Source organism: Polyodon spathula, chromosome 15 (genome assembly GCF_017654505.1).
Source record: "Polyodon spathula isolate WHYD16114869_AA chromosome 15, ASM1765450v1, whole genome shotgun sequence".
In the NCBI taxonomy this organism is placed as follows: domain Eukaryota; kingdom Metazoa; phylum Chordata; class Actinopteri; order Acipenseriformes; family Polyodontidae; genus Polyodon; species Polyodon spathula.
Genome location: NC_054548.1, coordinates 12,619,889 through 12,643,135, shown reverse-complemented (window position 1 = coordinate 12,643,135; position 23,247 = coordinate 12,619,889). Strand labels below are relative to the sequence as shown.

Genomic DNA, 23,247 nt, shown 5'->3' with positions numbered 1-23,247 from the left:
TATACATTTTTATAGATAAACCATTTTATTTGTACTTTGCACAAAGTAACATGAGTTAGGTGATCATAGCAAAAAATTATCTTTGTTATGCATGTCATAGCAAACAATGACATCTAATATGCGTTGTCGGGGAGTTTGTCACAGGAAAGTACATTATGCTCCTTAGCCACACAAATGTTAGTGTATTTCAGTTTAATAAGTATTGTAATTAGTATTTTTAAAACTGCACAAAAAGTGAAACATTTACAAAAATTCACCATTCAATTCAAATATTTTAAACCTAATCGAGACCTGTACAATACAAACAGAAACCATCAGAATAAAAATAGGAGAGAAACTCAGTAAATTTGAGAATGACACGAAACCCATGAACAAGGAACAGGTACAGGAACCAACACATAGTACAACTCTGAAAGCAGACAGCACACATAACAATTAAAGTGAGGCAGAGGAATTGGATTATAAATAAATGTCTTTATACATAATTCACAACATAATCCCAGTTTAAACTGTGAGGCAAGTCTTGGAGGCCCAGTAGTGCCAGCCTCACCACAACAAGTGCATTTCTCAGGGAGTCAGATGAAGAACTCTAGCCAAACATGTAAGACAACCAATACAAGCATAAACCAATCTATTTCTGCACAGACATTGCTTCTGTCCTCTGCGGGCATTACCTGAGAAACAGGCAAGTTATCTGACAGGTATTCCCTGTTAAGGAAGGTTTGCTATTAAAACAGTTTTATTTGAATATGCAGACATGTATTTATTTAGTTATTTATTTATTTACTTGGTTGTTTTGATTGTACTGGATTACATTAGTTCACTTGAATATAGTCTAACTTTAAACTGTTTTAGTAGCCATTATAGGCAAAAATAAGATTGAAGCCTTCACTGCTGGGGGTTCTTTTACCTTGGGTTAAACTGGAAGAATTAAATTGGAAGCACTTCAGATGGAACACACCCTCCAAAATCCCTGACCCACAGGAGTCTTGTTTTTCAGCACTATTCTCTGTTATTTTCCAGTTAGGTATCATGTACCAAGCATGCTAGGACAGGCAGTGCATGTTTCTGGGAGTGATTTTTCAATGTCCTAAAAAGATTAAATATGTACTTAAGAAGCACAACTGGCTGAGTGGACTAACAGCAGTAACCACAGAGGGTGAATCTAGTGCATTTAAGTCATTGTCAAATCCGCTGTATTACCAAAGCATTGTATGGATCTTTTAATTCCTACAAGCCTGTTAAGAATCTTTTTCTGCACCTCACTTTTATTGTTGTTGTTTGTTTCCCCCCCTCCTATAGTTCTAATCTAAAAATTGTTCAATGGCATCTATTATTTTTAATTATCTCTAGAAAAAAAAAAAATCAATGATATCAATATAAAATACAGAAATCATTTTGTTTTTTGTAATATGGTATGCAGAGTGTCATCAGGTATGAAATAATTTGCATAGTAACTGATATAACTTATACGGATATATATATATATATATATATATATCTATATATATATATATTCTTATATATATATATATATATATATATAATAACATTTGCAACTTGAGAGGCAACGTTGTCTGCAAGAGAGCAGGACGTTCTCTCGATGATAAGTCATTGTATATGCGAAAGGAGAATGACATATTAATTGACTGGACCTCCCTAAGTAACAATACAGATTTACTACTGAAAATAGGGACCGTCCTATGGCAGCTATACAGTGTCAATTTTTTTAGAAACAAAAAAAAATAAATTTCATTTTATTATCTTACGTTTGTTTGGTTTTTTTTCTTCCATCTTGAATACCGAATGCAGCCGATCAGTTGTTTCTAAAACCGGGTAGAGCATGGTTGCATTGGACCTTAACAATGAAGAGACTGCGTAAGAAACAAACCAAAAAAAAGAAGAACTCATCTAGGTCAGTGCAGAACTATTTAGGTAAACAATACAGTATTTGCATAAGTGTGTATTCAAATGCAGGTAACAGTTTTACAGTAGCTGTTTTGTTCAAACCACATTAATCAACCTTGTCTACTTCTGTCTAGCTAGATTTCAAATATGATTAAAAAAAAATACTCGGTCATAGTTGAAATCATTTAGCAATTATTGTTCCACTGCTTTTGAGAATGAGGTTTAACACCAGGATAATCAGTTATTATAAGACGGGTGATCTTTTTATTCTTTGCTGTGGGTTATTCGCATTGATAGCACTCTTCACTAGGGCGACCATGATAGGGTGCTGAACTCTGCAGAACTGGAAGGTTTTTGTCAGCATGCTGTTAGTTACGTATCACTTGGATCACAGATCGAAAGCTATGTTGTTAATTTCCCAACTTAAGTTGATTATAGTCCTGGGCAGCTACAGACAAAAAAAAAAAAGCAGCATGTGATTAGTGAAGCTAACTCTGATGATATTTTGAGCTGTATGAAAGCAATCTTGGAAATTGTTTTTATTGATTTCTGCATTGGTATCACTAGGCATAGCTTTGAAAGTAAAGCTTTTTTTAAAACTGCTGCTTCAAAATGATGTGTAGGTTTAGGGGATAAACATCCCCTAACTTAAAATGTATCAATCCTTAAATCTGACATACATGTACCTACTATCTGATCAAAAGCATAGCACGTCTCACAGTGACAGCTGTTCTTCTAATAAAAATGATATATACCAGCAATACCACATAATCATATCTCTATGTCTCCCGCTCTTACTGATCATATTAGCAAAGAGATTAGGTGAAATTTAACTGGTCCAAATAGACATAAAGATGAAGTGTAATGTTTAACTAGAAATCTATCCGTTATTGGTTATTAATAACTGCATTTCTGGTTATGTGGTGTTTAAGACAAAAAGGCCATTAGCAAACTGGAATAGGAAGAGGCAAATTAATATTATAAATTTAAAATACTTTTATTTTAAACTTTCATTAATGGCAGCACCATCTGTGATTAGTCATATGTTACCGCAGGTGGGCTGAACAGCTGAGCCGCGTGTGAACACAGCATAGCTACACACCAGCAACAAGAAAGAAATTGAAGCCTCACATTAACTTACTTCCTATTTTAGGCTTTTTTATGTGTTGTTTGTTTAATCCCAAAAGAAACTACATTTTGTTTCAGAGCTGCTGTTAAGAGTTGTTTTCTACAACAATAATAATTATGGTCATTTTTATTTTTTATTTAATTGGATTGGAGTTAATAATTCTATATCTTTGTAACAAAGTGCCCGCCCCTGTGTATATTATCTGTTATGTGTTGCGTGTGGTGTGTTTTAAATGTTGGTGTATAGTCATTGGTACACGGGATATAAACGGGTCTGTGTAACACGAGTGTTTAAAAATGTATATGTGTATTTAGGCACGAGGATTGCACAGCACTTCACGTGCAAGTAAAATGTAGTAATATGTGAGCACGGGGAATTGCACTTTATTAATTCACGTGCTGGGATTCAAGTGAATAATTAATTGGTAATTGAATCCCAGCACAATAGTATATATAGATGCACGTTGGCACATACTGGGGGTTGGGTGTTCGGTGAGCGGAGAACGGGATTGGAGACGGAGGAAAGAAGTATAGTAGTAGTAATAATAATAATAACAGAAAGTATCTGCTCACCGTGTTTGTCAGTGTCTGTCCGTGCACCGTTTTGTTAAGTTTAGTCTGTCTTTGTTTGTCTATTTATTTTGGCGTAGAGTGCCGTGTCCAGTGTTTCGTGTTTGTTTAAACCTTTTATTTTGTAATAAACCAGCGCCAACAGGTGTCTTCATCATTTCATTTCACATCATCGTCTTTGTATATTTCATTCCTTCCTGGTTCTGACGCCGCCCACTTGGCCGTCTTTGTGACAATCTTATACAGCCATATTTTCACTTAAATCTGTTTTGTGCTAAAGGGAATCTTAATGAAAATATTTAACAAATAATTCAATATATATTTAACCTTTCTTGGAGGTGGTTTGTTAAACCCATATCAATATAATAATAAAAAAAAACAAGAAAACATTTTTTTTCAGGAATAATAACGCTACTATCATCACGTACTACCTCTGTTTCTGAGGTAAACATAGCCATTGCGAGTTATAATTGAGGAATGCATTCATAATGCAACATGGGAAAAGTCAATGCTGTTTTGTTTTGGGTGAAGACAGGGCCTTTTAGTGGTGCCAAATCAGAAAATAGAAAATTCAGATAATATTAGGGTGAAAACACCCAAATGGCATTGTATGTGTCCTAACAAACAGGAATGCTTATCATTAAACAGGTAGTCAGGTTGCCAAAGTCCAGGATTCCACATGTAGACCAATTTACCACCAAACAAAATTCCCAGCTGGGTCAGTCCTAGCAGACGAACTCCCAGAAATCTTTCACATTACGCACAACTGAACCACACAAACATCCCATCTCGCACCGATAACGACTCTGCATCACCATGCTGGAAAGTGTTTCAGCCAATCAGAGTGCTGCATTTCTGTTCTTTCCTGAGTTTCCCTTTCTAAAAATTAATAAACACAGTGTGCTGCCATCAACTTAAACTAGGGGAAAAACTAGCTCACAAATATTTTATGCTGGTTCCATTTCTAATCATTTTACTCTCACAGTCACTACAACTAATCACTACTCATCCCATAAGCATGGCGTATAAACATATATATATATTTTTTTTGTTAGACAGGCAGACAAGCTGTGCAGCAAAATTGCTATATACATTTTTTATGAGCAAAAACGTCAGGTACGCAGTTTATCTGGACCGTTGCATGTGAGTCCACACTTATGAAGATGATATTTTGCAAATCAAAGGTGTGCACAGTGCGTAACGTGCATACTGCTGCCGGCGCTAATGAGTCCTACAATAAAAACTGGCAGAAAGCAATACATAGCATATGATTTGTGAACATTCTGCCTCATTATCTTTCCATCTAAATGATTGAAATTGGACATAACAAGGTCACTATTCCATTAGTGTCTCTTTTCAGCAGACATTTCTTCTCAAGCATCTCTGTTGTTTTGACGAGGATTTAAATCATCACGGTGATATTGCTGTAGGCTGCATGGTCAGGGATCTACACCGGTGTCTAGTATTTCAGGTGTGTTTCTGGGATGAAGGCAGTGTAAATGACAGGATTTCAAGCTTGAGGGAGCGGGGAGTAGGTAATATAAGGGTGAACTCCCATAATGAGAACAAGGTTGCAAATTAGTGGATACCCAGACTATATGGGCAGAAGTATCCATCATAGCAGGGATTACCCGCTAGACAGCTGAAGAAGTTGAGGCTTCATACAGGACACATTTTTTGCTTTCAGTCATTTATTATTTTTTCTTTTTGTTAATCAATTTATGTTTTTGTACTGAATAAGGGGATATAATAAACCATATATTAAAAAGGCATACAACAGAACATGTGATGGAGTCAAAATGTAAAGCTCCCAATGCAACATAAGTACACCTCAGTGTGTTTCTGTGAACATCATTCACCTGTTTGAATTCTTTGCTTCTTTTGATCTCAGGCATTGATCATTAAAATTATTATTCCTTAGCAATTACATTAGCATGAAGGATTAGTGTACCATAAGCAGTTTTCACACTCTTGTATTTACAGTTTTGCAAATCATTTACATATCGTATTCCTTCAGGCTTAAATTTTTTTTTTTTGTTTGCAACATGATAACGGTATATATATTTTTTGTTGGGTTGATCCCAATAATTCATATACATTTCCTGTTACAATTTCTAACATTAGAAAAGACTTATTTTATTTTTTGACGCAAAGTTCTTGAAACAAAAAGCAAGGTCAAATATGTTAATGTTTTACCAGCTTGTTAATGTAAAGCTGGTATCAAAGACTACGCTGTCATACTGGGTATTAAGAAGTATTCACCCAGAAGAAAACTGGGCCAGTTTAACAACATAATGTTAACATAATCAATATGCTTTCATTTATAAATAGTCATCACACAGCAAAGTTAAATTAAGCTATATTTCTATTATTTTATGCATTACCCATATACAAGTTTACCGTGGTAATTTTGCATGGATTTTACCATGATTTTCCTGTGCTTATGCAATATTTACCTACATTTTAACATGGTTACTCCAGTAGTTTTTCTTGTAACCGTCTCTACAGTATAAGGCTTTCACTGTTGTAAGATGACTGCCAATTGCTTAATCATTGTCCAGAAACATTATATGAAACCTTTTGATTTTGCTGGGAAAAGTAACATAATCTTCTGCTTTTACAGTGTCATTTTCCAGTCTGATGTAGTTGGAGAATTTTGGTATGAACTGGAATTAATTGCAGAGAAGCCAGTGGCAACTACACTTCCTGAACTCCAGTGTGAACTTGGAAAGTAAGTGCAATACTCATGTACTCTAACTTGTGCAGCGTTGACATCCATGGCAGAGAGAAACGTTAGCAATTTATATTAACAGAGTTTTTTGCATTTAGACATGCAGTCCTCCGATTATCTAGATGTCAGCTGACATTTCTGTGAGGTGTCTTCCACAAAGCTAATAATGAATGTGCCATTGTTTTGACATCTGTGGCTTAAACATCAAAGAAATAACACCACCTATTTTTAAAACACTTTTTGTATTGTTTGTAATTGATTGGCTTTTATACCACAAGAAAGCTTGTTCCTGACTACACAGAAAATGTGATAGATTATATCTATTGAATGTACTGCTTTTAATGCCCTTAGAGTTGTGCCAGTAATTTATTACCATTATTTCAATATTGCTGAAAACGAAATTAAGATTTTCCTTTTGTATATATATATATATATATATCATTCCATTACTAGTGTACTTAGTGGGGGAAGTCGATCAATTACAGTACTTCCCTGCAGTCTTACACAGACCTATATTTGACAAGCGAACATGGCTAAAGACATCTTAAATTATGTGTCTGGTCCACAAGTAATGTCAGAAGCCCTAAAACTTAGCAGCAACCTTAATCTTAACCTGTAATTTTAGAAGGCAAATTATGTATGTGTGATATATTTTATAAAACAGACTTAAACCAACATTTTGTTTAGGTGAAAAAAATGGCTGATGGGACAAGATCTTGGCACCAGTTAACTGGGTCAAGATGTAATCATCCTGAAAATCAGGTCATATGCACCATAACTGTGAATCACTGTAACATAAATGTCCAAGAAACAGACATGTACAGGCATGTACAAACAGTGAGTAAAGATGTTTGCAGTGGCTGTGTTTTAAACATGATATACAGATGCAATAGGTATGCAAGATTTTAGTTAGGTTAAAACAGATGTACAATTATTTAAAAAGTATAAGAGGTAGATTGAGAAAGTAAATGCTTTCAAACCATCAGCATACAGACAGTCCTTTTTAATAGGGTCATTAGGATATCCTTCACACTTTGTATCTATTAAAACTAATTTCAATACAGAGGACATTGAAAAAGATTTCTAGTTGAAACCTTAGTCATTGAATGAATTTCTAATCTCAAACATAACAGGTCTGGATATAACAGAAATGCAACTGGACTTTTCCTGGAAATAAGGTATAAGGAAATATTAGTGAGTTCTGTTCAGTCTTGTGTGGCATGACTAACTACTGAATAGCACACCATTGTGTGCTGTTTACTGACTGCAGTCAATGCTACACCTTGAGCTATTATGCACTTTTGGTGTTTCAGTGCATGAAAAATGTCATGAAAATTATAAATAATATCTGATTTTACATTTATTTATTTGAGGAAGATTTGGTTTTTGATATAACAGGCTTTGAGAAAAAAACATAAGTTTAACATAGCAATGATCTAATAAAACCAAAGCTGTACACTTAATTAGTAAGATTATATAGCTATCAAAGACCGGCAAGGGAAAAGGGACTTCTATTAACTATCGTGTCATATAATGTAAGTGAGTGAAGCTGGAATTTAGTAATCCTGCCCGTTTGAAATAGTTCTGTTTTCCATTTTTTCATCAATTTTGAGAGTGTATGTTAAACTTGCATTTTGTCTGTTGTCTTTTACACAGGTGGACTCGTGAGTTTATCCCTTTAGTTAATTCTACTGATGAAACTCTGGAATTGGAAACTGTCAACAGTAATCCAAGCGATTTCTCTTTGGAGATAGAACCTAAGAAACCGGTAAACATTTATAGTGCAGTTTGCTTACAAAAAGTGCTATATTTCATTAATGTCACCAAATTACTGTTTTAGGAAATATTTTTGCCATAGTCCACATAGAATCAATTGAATCAATTTATTTCCCTTAGGTGTGTGTGTGTGTGTGTATATATATATATATATATATATATATATATATATATATATATATATATATATATATATATATAACAGCAGAGGCTGGCTGCCCCCCTCACCCACCACTGCCACCACCACACCCGTTTAGTACATCTTTCTGATATAGTGGGTTGCAATGATTATGTCTTATCTAAGTTGGCCTGAATTCACAAATGTGCCTCAGCGTTTACAATTAAATGTTATTGTGCAAACTTGAGAGATCTCTAACAAAAAAAGTATCTTAGCTTTAAACCTCTAGTGTACGGCACCATTTAAGCCCGACTAGTACAAAAAATATATATATTATATAATATATCTAGATATATATAGATATATATATATATATATAGATATATATAAACACTCTTACTGATAGTCAGTTAGGTCCATTTACTGATGTAGACTTTGTCAGTTCAAGCAGACAATGCATACTGCAAGGAAAGAATGCACAGAGTAGAATGCATTAATCATAAAAATCAGAACTATCAATAGGAGACATTAATGAGAAACTGATACTAAATAACATCAATTGACTTTTTTTGCTTTACTGTCTTTCATGTGCTGGAAAAAGCTGGTTGTGGCACCACACTCGTCGACCAAGATACCTGTCCAGTTCCGTCCTTCTGCCCTCGGGAAAGCTAACCACACAGCAACCATTACATTCAAGTGCAGACAGGTATGGTTATATGTAGTTACACTGGTAGAAAAATGCTACATTTTAACAAAAAACTTTAGACTTTGCCTTCCCAGTCTTGTTATAAATTTAATTTACCGATAACTGCTTTAAATATATGTTCAGTATGTGAAAGTATCTAATTGTTTTAATTTAAAGTGTTACAGAACACCCTTTAGTGTTTACAACAAACACACTACTGTACTTTCGTGAGACCAAACAGAACTGGACAATCTGATTTGGCGAAACCGCTCCACCTTCCCGCTATGGATTGTGTTCCGCTATTCCGGTCAAGCAGCCCGGTCTGCTCAGACCCATAATAATATTATTAATGTTATTGTAGTTTATTTATTACATATGTCTGCAATATACAAAGAGCCCCGAGAGTCCCAAGGCCTTTCAAGGAAAATAGAAAATTAATTTGAAACCGAAAATTTCGATTTCGAAAAAGGAGATTTCGCTTTTAAAACTTGAAAAAAAAGTGTAACAAATCGATTTCGTAAAAAGGCTTGTTCCTTTTCCACATCGAACAGGCAGAACGAGTCTGTTCGCCTCATGAAATTCTGCCTATCCATATTGCTGATATGTCTTTTTCAACATAATATATATTGTTTGATATTTTTCATTCACATATCTTGATCATTCTTGGTCATAAATCAACTGGGGAATCAACTGGTCATACTTCCTGCATTTGCTGCATGTAACACTACTTCCTGCATGTAACACTATAGTTTTCAGAACTTGCAATTGTTCACAAAACTGCAATCTGTGTTTTATAGGCTATTATTTTTTGTTATCAATAATTCTGCGATTCAGGACCCAATACACATGTGCGGATATTTGTACAGTTTCTGACCACTGAATAAACTAATACAGACCTCTATTTATTTAATTGTATGTTAATATAATGTTTCAGATTTATTTATTTTTTTATTTTAAATAGGTTTATTAGTCTTTGTTTTTTTCTTAATTAACTTTGTTTTTTGTAATGGGATGAAAATTACAGTAAAAATGTAATAAAACCATAATGTTACAAAAGTAGGAATGAACAAATCATATGATTCATTTTGGAATTAAAAGTTAAAAGCCTCCTATTTCCTTTTGTAAAAAGAAATGGGAGGCTACATATTGCACATTGATTTCTATATTCATCAATTCATTAAATGTCTTTATATTAGTTTCCATTATTTTTACGTGTGTTTGTTGTTGCAAACTTGAAAGACTCAAAAGATCAGTATTGGTATTTTTGGCATCAAATCATATCCCAGTTTTGAAGCAGCATCTAAATCACGTGGAAATGTAGTGGCAAAACTCAGCACACCAAAGGAGACAGCAAGTCATGTGTTTGTTGTAAACACTAAATGGTATTCAGTAACACTTATGTATTTTTGTATTAGGCATTTTCGTATTATGATTGGTGAGTAGGTCCAAATCCTTTGCATTCATCATTTTAAGCCTTGTTAATTAAACCCCTCACCTTCACATCTATTCACACCTAATGTAACGATTTTCTGTCAGTGACAGGCCTTCCATTTGTAATTGTAAAGCAACCACTCTGGAGAGAGACACTTGTTGTCAATTCTTTCATTCACGGTAAATTCAGATGCCAATCTGACCGACAGAGAACTGCAAAGCAGCTTCAATATACTGTATGTACTCTAGTCTTTAATGGTCTAGTTTTGAGAAATCACTTTGTACAGTAATAGCCACACTTGTATATACAGTGGGCCCAGTGATTTCTGAGGATTTTGTTAGATTAATACAGGTAAGTCTGCTCTAAAAGTTCTTGTGCAGTTACACCAGCATCACATCTGGAAATCAGGAGCATAGTTGTATACCAGATATCATAAAAACTACAACAGATAGACTACAACTAATTAACATTATAATCCATGCCCCCTTTAGAGCGTATAAGTAGCAACTACACTTTTAATTTTGCAGAGAGTGTAGCTCTCGCACTCAAATGTAAGTGACAAAACATTCTGTACGTTTAAATCTGAACACATGTTAAATAAATGTTTATTAAGTACAGTAATGTCCACGTTTCACCTGTTTTACATTTAGATTGAATTACTTATGTTCAAGTGTTTGGTTGTTACCTCTGATTATGTGTATATTTATCTTGCACTGATTGTATGAAGCTGACCTGACACGAAGACTGCATAAGAAATGTACTTTCAACATGATAAGAGGTAGCCACAGAATTTTTATAAATGCAGATACTAAGTGCATACAGTTACAGTGGGATGTAATATTAATATACAATACCACTTTGACAACCATTCCACAAAAAATAATCTGGATTTATCTGCCACCTTTTTGTACTTGCTGCAATCAATATCTTCACATTTCAGTCTAAGCCCCAGTAGATCAGCTTTGCAGTGTACTGCTTTAATACCTTTGAATTTATTTGCCCTTTTCAGCCATTTGATTTTGATCTTTCTCCTCCTTGCACAGTTTTCCTTTAACAAATGAAATTGCATCTGCATGCTATAGTATAATCCTCCTCCCTGTCTTCTGGTTTCAAGACACAATGGGCAGGATTTTCAAAAGGTTGTAAATGATAACTGCAGCATTAATCAAGAAGTCGGTATGTAGCATTGATCTTGGCATTTTCAAGTGGTCGTTATGCCTATTTCGTTATTAAATAATCTTCCTGATGTGATTTCTAAAATTATGTTGAGTTACGGAATAATGTTACTATCTTAACGAGCAGTGCTTCTTGTTTCTTTGTGTGCCAATTTAAAACCAAATCCATGTTAATTGTCAACATTTATTGGGAGTCAATTTACTGTGACGCCGATGGTATAGACACTACCTAGATAATTAAATATTTATATTTATGGAAGTAGTTTAGACTTTTATATACATATGGTTATAAATGAGCTTTGTTCACTTGTTTTAACAATTTGTAACCTTAAGCCAGGAACACACTACCCTATGACATTGCAGGAAGTGATGCATGGATGCATAAAGCACAGTGGCAATGGGATGAATCAATAGGTGAAACTATAAGGCTATGGCAGCAATAAATGTCTACAATTTTGGGTAGAACTTAAGGCGACGTGATCATGAAAATCACATATGACTGGACACATGCATGTATTCTCTCTCTCTATTAAACACACATGCATGCATACATATATACATACATATCCACGTTGTATTTCATTGGTTTATATATAATGTCCGTGCCGACATTTTTTAAAAACAAGACTTGACAGCCCCGCATTGTACTTTTTAACTATTAGATTAAATATTTAGAGAATACTTAAAAACTGCTGCTATAATCATGATTCATTTATTATTAATAGCATTATAATAAAACTATACCAAATCACATTTTTAACAAAAGGTAACCTATACTGTGTTGTCCAAAAAAATAACTAACTACAAACACAAATGACTCTTCAAACTTATTTATTTATAGGCTGCAATCGTACATACTAAAATACATACAAAAGTTGATGTCAACAGAAAATAAATTCCAACTAATACAGATAGATAGCTTACCCCAGCCCCATCTAAAAAATAGTTATTATTATTCGTAATAGTCTGTGCCATCCGATTTGTACCCACATGCCAGATAATCGTAAATCAGCATAGTATATGTGAAGTTATCTAAATAAATGTACATTCTGCACGACACAATGCAAACTTTTAAATAGAGTTTACAAATTATACACAAAATAGGTATTCCCATTATTTTTTATTTCATTTCCATTTGGCTGCTGCTTGCAGGTGAGAGAGCCGTCTCGCTGTACGAGCCATCTCCATAACAGCGAATTATTCTTCCATACACTTTTCTTGATCTCGTTAACATGCATTTTGATTAAGAGTTCCTCTTATCTAGTCGTTGAAACAGTAATTGATGTAGGTGACCTGCGACAATTAAGCTTTTCAACGAGAAATTCGTTCATTTACGACCTCATCCACTCAATTTCAAAGCACTAACGGATTGATTTAATCAATACATTAAGTTTGAAAATCACTTGCTGCTAATGCTCCCTTTACTATATCACGAGTTCTATAGAATAACACTGGTTTTTGAAAATCCTGCCAAATGGGCCATATTTTCAAAGCATTTGCTCCAGTCTTTAATGAACGCCTTTTTTTTTGAGAGGTAAACACATTTTACAAAACTAAAACCAAACAACTACAGTATATTTTATATCAAATTGTGTAACATTAACATGAATGACATGATCTGGGCACAAATATTACTTGTCGATTTGGGCTATCGTTGCAATAACTTTAAAACACGAGAAACTAAAGAATGGTGGTCATGCTATTTATGAAACATGTATTTTGTTTTTAGTTTTAGTTTTTTTTTCACATTGGATTTGAAGTTCTTGATCATTTATGATAACCATTTTAAAATGTTTTCACTGATGCCTTAATTTACATACTTAATTAACATAACTTAATCAGGGTATTTTTACATGACGATGCCTCTGATCACCACTTAATTATTGTTAGAAAGCAATAGAAATGTTGATGTGTTTGGGATGCTTTCTCGTGCTAATAATATATAGACAATTTTTCCCTTTCAAGTACAAAATGCAACCATTACCTCATGAGCGTTAAACACCCAAAACCTGAATAAGATATATCAAAGCTGCTTGCAAAGGCTGTGACGCAGTCATGACCCGCCCCTAAGGACATAAAAAGATCTCCGCACCATTTTTCTTTTAAAGACTGACCTAACAAGAGGAGCCTGGTATCATACAAGTACTTGTTGCTTATGACTGTATACTTTTTGCTAATTATTGTGTTCCCTTTCAAGTACGAAATGTAACCATTACCAAATGGGTATTTACCTCCTAAAGACCCAGAAACCCAGTCAAGCCTACCCCCGAGGGTATAAAGTACTGCGCACACAGGTGTGTGGAAAACTGTTTGGCAGGGTCTCCACAGCAATGTTTTGGATCTGCAGACAGTTTACCTGGCCTTGCAAAATTATTGTAGTTTGAGGAAGTGTGACAGGATGGTGAGTGGTGTGGTGTGTAAAGGGAATGTCCAGACAATATTTCTCAGTACCAAACGTCTATGTTTGTTTATACAATTTAAATAATAATTCGCCCCTCTACCAACTGTGGTACTGGGGGGCACACAGCAGGTTTGCAGTCCCAAATAATAAATATAGAATGCTATTAGAAATCCAATCTTTGTGCTCAGAAAGATGCACAGCCAAAGCAACTGTTATATGCCTTCCTACCACTCACCCTGTTCCCGTTGTGTCTGGAGAAAATTAGGCAGGACTGGGTCAATGTGATCCTAGTAGCCCTCAGGAGACTTTTCAACCCTGATGCAGCTCCTGAGCGGCCAGCCCTAGAGACTGCCCATGTGCCACGACCTGCTCAGGCACCCCGACCACACTACCTGTCTCATGGCAGTTATACTGCACTTTTTGCAGGACCTGTTTGAAGAGGGAAAATCTCTGCATTAAAGTTCTATCTGGCAGCTATTTCAGCTTGCCATGTCAAGATTGTCTCCCCAGGAGCTCACTTCCTGGTGGGGCAATTTTTGAAAGGGGCTCGCCGGCTTTGGCTGCCTATGAAGGACATTTTTCCTTGCTGGAGGCTAAATGTGGTGCTTCAGGCACTTATGAAACCTCCATTTGAGCCCATGCATTCATCTGAGCTGAAATATTTATCGTTTAAAGCGGCTTTCTTGCTTGCTATCACCTCTACAAAGCGGGTGAGTGAGATGCAGGCATTCTCCATTGAAAAAACTTTTTTAATTTTTACAGAGGCAAGGTTACGCTCAGTACCAATCCTGCCTTTTCTGCATTTCATGTCAACCAGTCTGTTGAATTGGAGGCTTTCCATCCACCGCCCTTCCAGTCTGACAGGGAGTGACAACTCCTTACTCTCTGCCCAGTGCGGGCTCTGGCACTACGTTGACAGGATGAAAAGTTGGAGGCAGTCCAAACTATTTTTTGTCTACTGTGGGGATAAATCCCATGGTCAAGCCCTGTCTAAGCAAAGGATGTCCAAATGGATAGCAGACACAGCCCATTCCGCCAGAGGCATGGCAACATTTTGGGCTTTATTCCAGGGTGCATCTGTCAAGGACATTTGCAGTGCAGCGTTTTGGGCTACACACCTTACCTTCACTAGGTTCTACACGCTGCATACAATGGATCCTCAAAACCCTGGCTTTGGAAATAGAGAGTTAAGGGTGGCTTCTTAGTCGATTTTTACAACACAGGCATAGAGGTCAGTTTTGTTACTGGGATTCGGTATGGTAACGCATAAGGCAGCCTCGTGGCTTAGCCTTGTAGTGTTCCAGTGGTTTTGCAATATTGCCCTTGAAGCGGCTTTGGTACACTTGCCCATGCGGCAATAGTTATATTTCGTACTTGAAAGGGAATGTTAGGTTATTATCATAACCCTGGTTCACTGAATTATAAATGTAACCATTAACTTTCAATCTTGCTGTGTCCATGATTGTGGACTTGAAGGAAAAATTAAGCTGAGATCTGTGTGCGCAGTATTTTTATGTCCTTGGGGGCAGGCCATGACTGCGTCTCAGGCTTTGCAAGCAGCTTTGATATATCTCATTCAGGTTTCAGGTCTTGAGGTAAATACCTGTGCGGTAGTGGTTACATTTCTATTTTAGGGAACCAGGGTTATAACCTAATGCTCTGAATGGTGTTTTTTTTTTTTTCCATCTTTATTATACAACTGTGTGAAATGGCAAAATAGACACACACCCTGCAACTTACAGTCTAGGTAATCATGTAGGCAAAGCTGCCTGATTCTCAGCTAGAACTTCAATCTATGCATTAATATTCGTGTTGCTACAGTAAGAGACAGATTAGAAAATGTTAAAAAGCAACTTTTTCCACTTCAATCAACTTTAAGTATTATGTGGTCTATTTTAAAAAAGTAGCCTTAGCAGATTATCTGTTGATTATGTTCTTAAGTAAGGACAACCTAAATTTGAAAAAGCATATACTTTCACATTTGAGCCTATATTCTCCAATTTAATCAACTATAATCTAGCATTTGCTTGATTATCTGTTGATTTTCTCCTACTTAAGTGAAGACAATGTTAAACCAGCCAAAGCACGTTATTTTTTCATATTCCATATGGTTTCAATCAAACTGAAATAGCTATTGAATAATTACTCCTTCTGATTATAAGTTGATTATTTCCTGCTTACAACATGAAGGCTCTGTCATAATCTTCATATAACTGTCATAAATCTGTGATACTAAATATTTAATTTTTCTTTAATTTAACATAAATAATAAAACTAGTTTGTATTTAGTGACGCTCAAGATTAGTATTTGGCTTTGATTTTCATATTTCCTGCCCTCTTGCTTCAAACACTTTTGAGCAAATGCCTGCATCAGAACAATGAGGAAGGCTTTTGTGGATTTTTTGTTTTTATTTTTTTAATTTTCCAAAATGGTTTATTGTTGTGTTTGCCAAGATATTTCATTAAAGATTCTCTCTATCATACAAAGGTATGAGAAGGTGCTTCAGAACTGCTGAATCATTTATGACTTTGGGGTATCCTGTTACTAAATTGAAAAAGACAGTGTTGCTCTGCCAAAACTGTTTAGAAGCCAAGGCTTGGCTTTTATAAACAGTCTCACAGCTTTCATTCATTGGAACTTTTTTCTCTTCAAATGCATGTTGCCCTGTGCTCCTGGACGTGCAAAATCGACGGTCTTTGTTTTAGGATTCCAGAGCGGGCGTCACAGGGGACCGTAACTAGCCAAGCACTCTACAGAGGCCAGGAGACGACATCCGATCTTGAAATTCTGTTTGTAAAAGGGCAATTGGCTTGGTAGTGGGATAAAGGAAGCCCACTAACTTTAGTTCTCCTGAGCTGTTGATTATCTCCTACTTAAGCACAGACAACTGATTTGTTTGTTTTGTGCTACAACACCAGCTGTGACAGGTGATGTTGTTACACATTTGTAAAAGAATAATACAATGTAGTAAAACAATGTAAAAGCAATAGCATGGGAAAGCAAAGGGAAGAATGGGAAGCAACTTGCAGTTTTCTTAACCTGTTGTCTTTCCTAAATGGAGTTTTGTATCGCTGAGTAAACAGTGTCCTAAGAGATACCAGAAAAGTATGGTAATTTACAGCACTCCAGTGGGTAAAAAGACTCTCCTCTGCACAAGAGCAAAAATAGCAGAATTTAGACAGCAACACAAATACAAGAAAGGTTCTGAGAAAATAAATTCCAGGGGAGCATTGTGAAGTGCAGTCTGTCTGATTGATGCATGGTTGTTGCTGTCTCTTGGACTGTGTTTTATATCTATCTATCTGTCTATCTATCTATCTATCTATCTATCTATCTATATATATATATATATATATATATATATATATATATATATATATATATATATATATATATATATATATATATATACACACACACAACTTGTGGAAACATTATTAGGCCTATAGCAAGCAGAGGTGGATAATTGGTTGGGTGTCTTGGCTTTGATTATTATTATCCTACTACTACATGTAATTCCTTCTCAATTACACATCACCATTTTTTTACTTTGGTATCTTGGCTCAGTTATATAAAAGACATCTACTTTTTAAGGTAATGTTTTTCTAACAATCAATTTATTTGAAAAATGTACAGTAGTTGGATATAGTTTTTTTTTTTTTTTTTTTTTTTTTTAAATTAAATCTTTCTAATCTATAGAGAGGAAGCAAAAATGTACACATTTCAAACATCCAGCCATTGAGATTTCAGTTTAAGCCACTAATGTCAGCAGTTTCAAAGTAATGCTCACAGACATTAACTGACTTGAAACTAATGACGAGTTTCCTTGAGATTATTGCCTTGGGAAGTGGTTTAGGCAGTAACATTACGGACTAAGAGATCACACAGAGGCTTTTTTTTTTTTTTTAAGCTTATTGGGCTTTGGAAAATCTATATATTGGTTTACACATAATTAGAGAGCAGCAAGTTGTACACTACATAGTCAAACAATTTCTAACTCCTACTGGCCATTTGCACAAAACAAAATTTAGGAAGGAAAAAGTGCACCCAATTGAATTCATATCTCAAATGTTTCATTTTTTTTTTGTTTAGTTTAAAAAAAAATGTCAATAACAAAAATATGTGAACAATAAGTTTGAGTACACGGTTTAATAATCTGGCCCATTGTCTTTATTAATATCGCACCTTGGAATGAAATAAATCATTTAAGTAACCACTGTAAGGTTATATAAAACTCAAAGAAACGTGAATGACAATTCACAAATACATACTGATGTAAACATGTTAACATGATACTTTATGAATGTTCAGATAGGGCTGCTGTGGTGTAGAATATTTACAATAAAAAAATAAGTCAACCTTCATCAATCCTCACTAAACGTGCAGGAAACTTAAGGTCCATCTGCACATGTAGGCTACATTAAAGATTGATAATGGTGTGCTTTGTTTGTTAGTGGTTATGCAAAATGATGTATGGGGGTCCTCCTTTAGCAGTCATGCGCTCCAAACTGGTAGAGTGAAAGTGTGTTGTCCAGCCTGAACAGAGACAGAAAACACAGCGATAGGTATTTCTTGGGTGTTATATTGTGTTTAATTTATTATTTATTTATTTATTTATTTATTTTTGCAGTTTAGCGCTTCCTGCACACATTTATTAAACACAAAACAAATAAACAAAACACAGGAACAAAATAAGTTTGAACAAAACAACTATAAACAAAAACTCCTCAAAATACCAAACCCAAGACACCCAAACTTCGGCTACCCAGTGCTCTCTTTTTTCTCTCTACTCCGCACGCACTCTTCTCTCTCTCTCCTACACACTCTCACTAACAGACACGTTGTTCTCTTTTTATACCAGTGGCCAGGGGTTGATTGACAATAAATCATTCAATTACCACCTGGCCACATTCCGTACTTTTCAGTTAAACAATTCAATTGTTTGGCTGTGCAAAGGCAGCCGTCTTAGCCGCAGGCAGTTTCTCTGCACCTGAGCCAAGATAGCTGTCCGCCACAAAACATGCACTTCTCAGTGTGCAGGGCCTCTGCCCTGTCATAGTCACATAAAAAGGGAATAAATATCCACTACAACAACACAGATGTTAAATATTGACGTGTATATGATTTCATGTTTTAGATGACAAATGTGTGAAAAACTCAAGGACTACAAATGGTAATATGCTTAAGTGATACACATTTCAACTGCACCACCTGATTCTGCTTTACTTTCAGCTGGCAGAATGGACATTCCACATGTCTGGAGTAGGCCTGATCCCTCGGCCAATGGAGCCTCTAAGTATCAGCACTTGTGTTGGCACGCATTCCTCCATTATTGTGCCCTTTAGAAATCCTACTGATGACAATGTGCTGGTGGATGTACTGCTAACAGGTAATGGGCCCATTTGAATCTAAAGCATCCATTCAAACTGTCAGTTCAATAACTCAGCTAGCAAGGAAGAAATGAACAGGAGTGATATTCATGAGCATTATAATCCGAAGAGGACAAAACATGATTTATATGCAATAAAATTTATAACGCAGGATCTGTCCATACAATAGTTCCCAAGGCCTGAGCAGCAAATTAATCTGGACCACCTGGTACATGTTATTATGTGTCCACTGCACCATCATTACACTTTCTTCATCAAAACACATACCTGTTCGTCAGTACTGCTTGCCATTATAATGTGTTAGCAGACGTGGTGAATTCAATTTAGAAGAACTGTTGCAAGAAAAAGATTTGTAACACTCTTAGGCTACATTTAATTTATATGCCTGCTATATAGCCTGTATGCTTGTGAATAGCATGGTTTTGCATTAAATCACAGACGTATAGAATTTAATTTTGGTGCAGGGATTCAAACCAGATTTTTTTACCATTTTGGTTCGGCCCCCGAACTGAACCGTAATTTTTCAGCTCCACTTCCGAAAGTTCAGAACGGCTGATTCCATTCCATTCCGCTTCGAATGGAATTTAATACCGATGTCACAGGAAATACCTGGAAGGATGCTATTATTACTGTCATACACAAGGAAGGTAAAGTCCCAATGGAGTATGGGTCATACAGACCAATGTCCCTCCTTAATACAGATCTCAAGATACTTACATCTATTTTAGCCAAAAGAGTGGAGGAAGTTATCAGAGATATTATACACCCAGACCAAACAGGATTTATTCTCGGATGTCGTTCAACAGACAATGTCCGTAGACTCCTTAATATTATGTTACATGCCCAGGGCCAGGATGCAAGTAGTATGGCATTGGCATTGGATGCTGAAAAAGCGTTTGATAGGGTGTCATGGTCCTTTCTTTTTCAGGTCCTGGGTAAATTTGGATTTGGCCCTAATTTTATTAAATGGATTCAGATTCTGTATTCTACACCACAGGCCTCAGTACAGATGAATGGCAGCATCTCTTGGTCATTTGGGCTGGAGAGAGGGACAAGACAGGGATACCCACTATCCCCACTTTTATTTGCGATCAGTATAGAACTACTGGCACAGCTAATTAGGGATAATGTCGATATCAAAGCGGTGGAGGTGGGAGGAGAGGAACATAAGGTATCGTTATATGCGGAAGACGTTCTTTTATATATATCTGAGCCTCTGAACTCAATACCTAATCTCATGAAATGTATGGATAAAACAGAGGCCCTGACCATGAATAAGATCCCTCATCAGATGAAAACTTTATTTTCTTTTAAATGGCCAGTGGGGGGCATGAGATATTTAGGAATCAACATACCTCATTCCTAAGTTAGCTTGTATAAAGCAAATTATGTTAAACTAATTGATAGGATTAAGGGAGACCTGGACCGCTGGTCAATTTTGCCTCTATCCTTGATAACGATTAGAATGAATGTACTCCCCAGGCTTTTATACCCCTTTCAGATGTTACTTACACACGTTCCTATGTCCACATTTAATACATTAAACCGTCTGATTTCAAGATTTATTTGGCAAGGCAAATGGCCCCGAAAATGTTATAAAGTGTTACAGCTTCCAAAACAGTCAGGCGGTCTGGGCTTACCTAACTTAAGGCTGTATTATTGGGCAGCCCTGACAGTCTGGCTGATGGAACTCACAGACACTAGGTGGCTTAATATGGAGAGGTCTAAATACACACAGGTCCCATTGTCAGCAGTCCCATTTGTGGAAGGGAAGAGGATAGGTGCCTCTGTAGATACATGGTTTCTATTTATGCTTCAGGTTTGGAACAGAGTGCAACGAACTTACCATCTGCTCATGTTAATTTCTACACTAACAGGTATTGCCCATGTTAATGATTTTGTGCCTTTGTCACTTGATGCAGGGTTTAGAAAATGGTCTCACTTAATTTTGCACTATGTACACCTGTTATTACAGGATAGCCAATTAAAATCTTTTTAACAATTAAGAACAGACTTTCAATTTCCTCAGACTGATGTTCTTCGGTACCTACAACTCAGACACTATTTATTTAAGCATAAAGATTGCGAGAAAGTAATGTAAACTCTTTCACCTATTGATCAATGCTTTGTTAAAATCCAGAATGCAGAATGTAGTGGAAAGCAAATAGCTGGTATGTACCAAGCCCTAACTTCTACCGAACAATACATATTGTAATAGAAGAAAATGGGAGGCCGAACTGCAACAGGAAATCACACTTAAAATGTGAGAAGGCATATGCAGTGAGGCTCACAAAGTTACCAATGTAAATATATGGCGGGAGTTTCAGTGGAAAGTTGTAAGTAGATATTAGGACCCCGTAGATAATGACAAAGATTAACCCTTCTGTGTCTGGTGACCGTGGGAGGGGTTGTAGAGAGGTGGGTAACCACCTCCGTACATTATGGATCTGCCCCAAACTGGATAGATTTTGGGAATCTATTTTCCAGACCATCAATAAGGTTTTTGGAGTTATCCTCCCTAGGATCCCCCATATAGCAATACTGGGAGTAATACCTGAGATTGTGGAGGGTAGAAGCCGCATGTACTTGACCCAAATTTTATTCGCAACTACAAAAAAAACTATAACTTCAAGCTGGCTTAAAACGGATCCTCCAGCATGTGGAGATTGGTTAAGCAAAGTACAAGATGTATTTGTTCTAGAAAAAATAAAATACTTGTTGAGATTGCAAATTGACAGATTTACAGAAAGATGAGCGCCACTTACTGCTATCCTAGAATTACAAGTAATTCATGCCTACTGTATGCATGATTATGACATCCTCTGAAATTGCCTTTAATGGGAAATATATGGTTTATAACCTTAAAATGAATGAGATACACTGACCAACCCTGTTTATGTTATTTTAATTTAATTTCTACAGAATTTTAAGTAATTATTGTATATCAAAAGCCAATGTAATGAATACTTACACAATACACGCTAAGTTGAAGACAGGGAGGAGAAGCCTCACAATGTACATTGCTTGATATATAGGAATGCTCGCATCAAAAAATAACTGAAGTTAAGTTAATCACAACAAAAGTACCATGACTGAGATGTTTTAAAAGCACTAAAACATTCACTAACTTTTGGTGTGCACATTTCTTTTAAAACCTAATTCAGATTGTGACAATACACTGTGACAAAATGTTATTTCTTTATCAGATCAGGAACAGACCATGCATCGCCTTAGTACTTCTGTTCTACGACAGTCAATCAGCAAGGAGTCTGCTTTCCGTCTGCCACTGAAACAAACACAAGGTAAAGTATTCCATAATTTCCCACAGCCCTAAGGTAAGGCTCAAATACAAAAGGCTCAATTCATAAAATCATCAGGAAAGAATTTTGTATTTTGCTGATATTTCAAGATTTTTCAACAAAAATTTCAGGGAGTATTGTAGTGTCCTTCAAGTAACAGAATAAATGTTTTTGTGCCTTCATCTCTTTGAAAACCCCAAATCTACCAAATAATACAATTGAAAACATATTAGGATTTGTTGTACTAGTTTCTTAAGAATTAAATAGTATTCTCTAGAGTATCATGAACCAAAAAATAACATGTTTATATCTCTACTACGACTACAAAAAAGTATTTGATGAATTTCAAAGAAAACAAATCACAAAATCACTCAGGTGAAACAATGCCTTGTAATCTGCCCAAACATCAAATATCTTTCAACAAAAGGCTCAATTCATAAAATCATCAGGAAATAATTTTGTATTTTGCTGATATTTCAAACTTTTTCAACCAAAATTTCAGGGAGTATTATAAGGTCCCTCGGGTCACAGTTTAACACATTGTTATACATGTATCTCTTTGAAAAGACTAAGCTGAATACATAATAATAAAAAAATACCTGACATTAATATACTGACACTGCATATATATAT

General features: G+C 35.7%; 1 protein-coding gene across 2 annotated transcripts in view; it reads left to right on the top strand.

The window, feature by feature from the left end:
• Nucleotides 1-23,247, top strand: part of LOC121327579 (cilia- and flagella-associated protein 47-like) — a 135,786-nt gene that overhangs the window by 86,940 nt on the left and 25,599 nt on the right. For both annotated transcript variants that reach the window (XM_041271684.1, XM_041271683.1), the window contains 5 exons: nucleotides 6,230-6,337; nucleotides 7,994-8,105; nucleotides 8,833-8,937; nucleotides 19,158-19,314; nucleotides 22,522-22,617. In XM_041271684.1, the coding sequence (XP_041127618.1) occupies nucleotides 6,230-6,337; nucleotides 7,994-8,105; nucleotides 8,833-8,937; nucleotides 19,158-19,314; nucleotides 22,522-22,617 (578 nt within the window). The remainder of the gene's footprint in view (nucleotides 1-6,229; nucleotides 6,338-7,993; nucleotides 8,106-8,832; nucleotides 8,938-19,157; nucleotides 19,315-22,521; nucleotides 22,618-23,247) is intronic.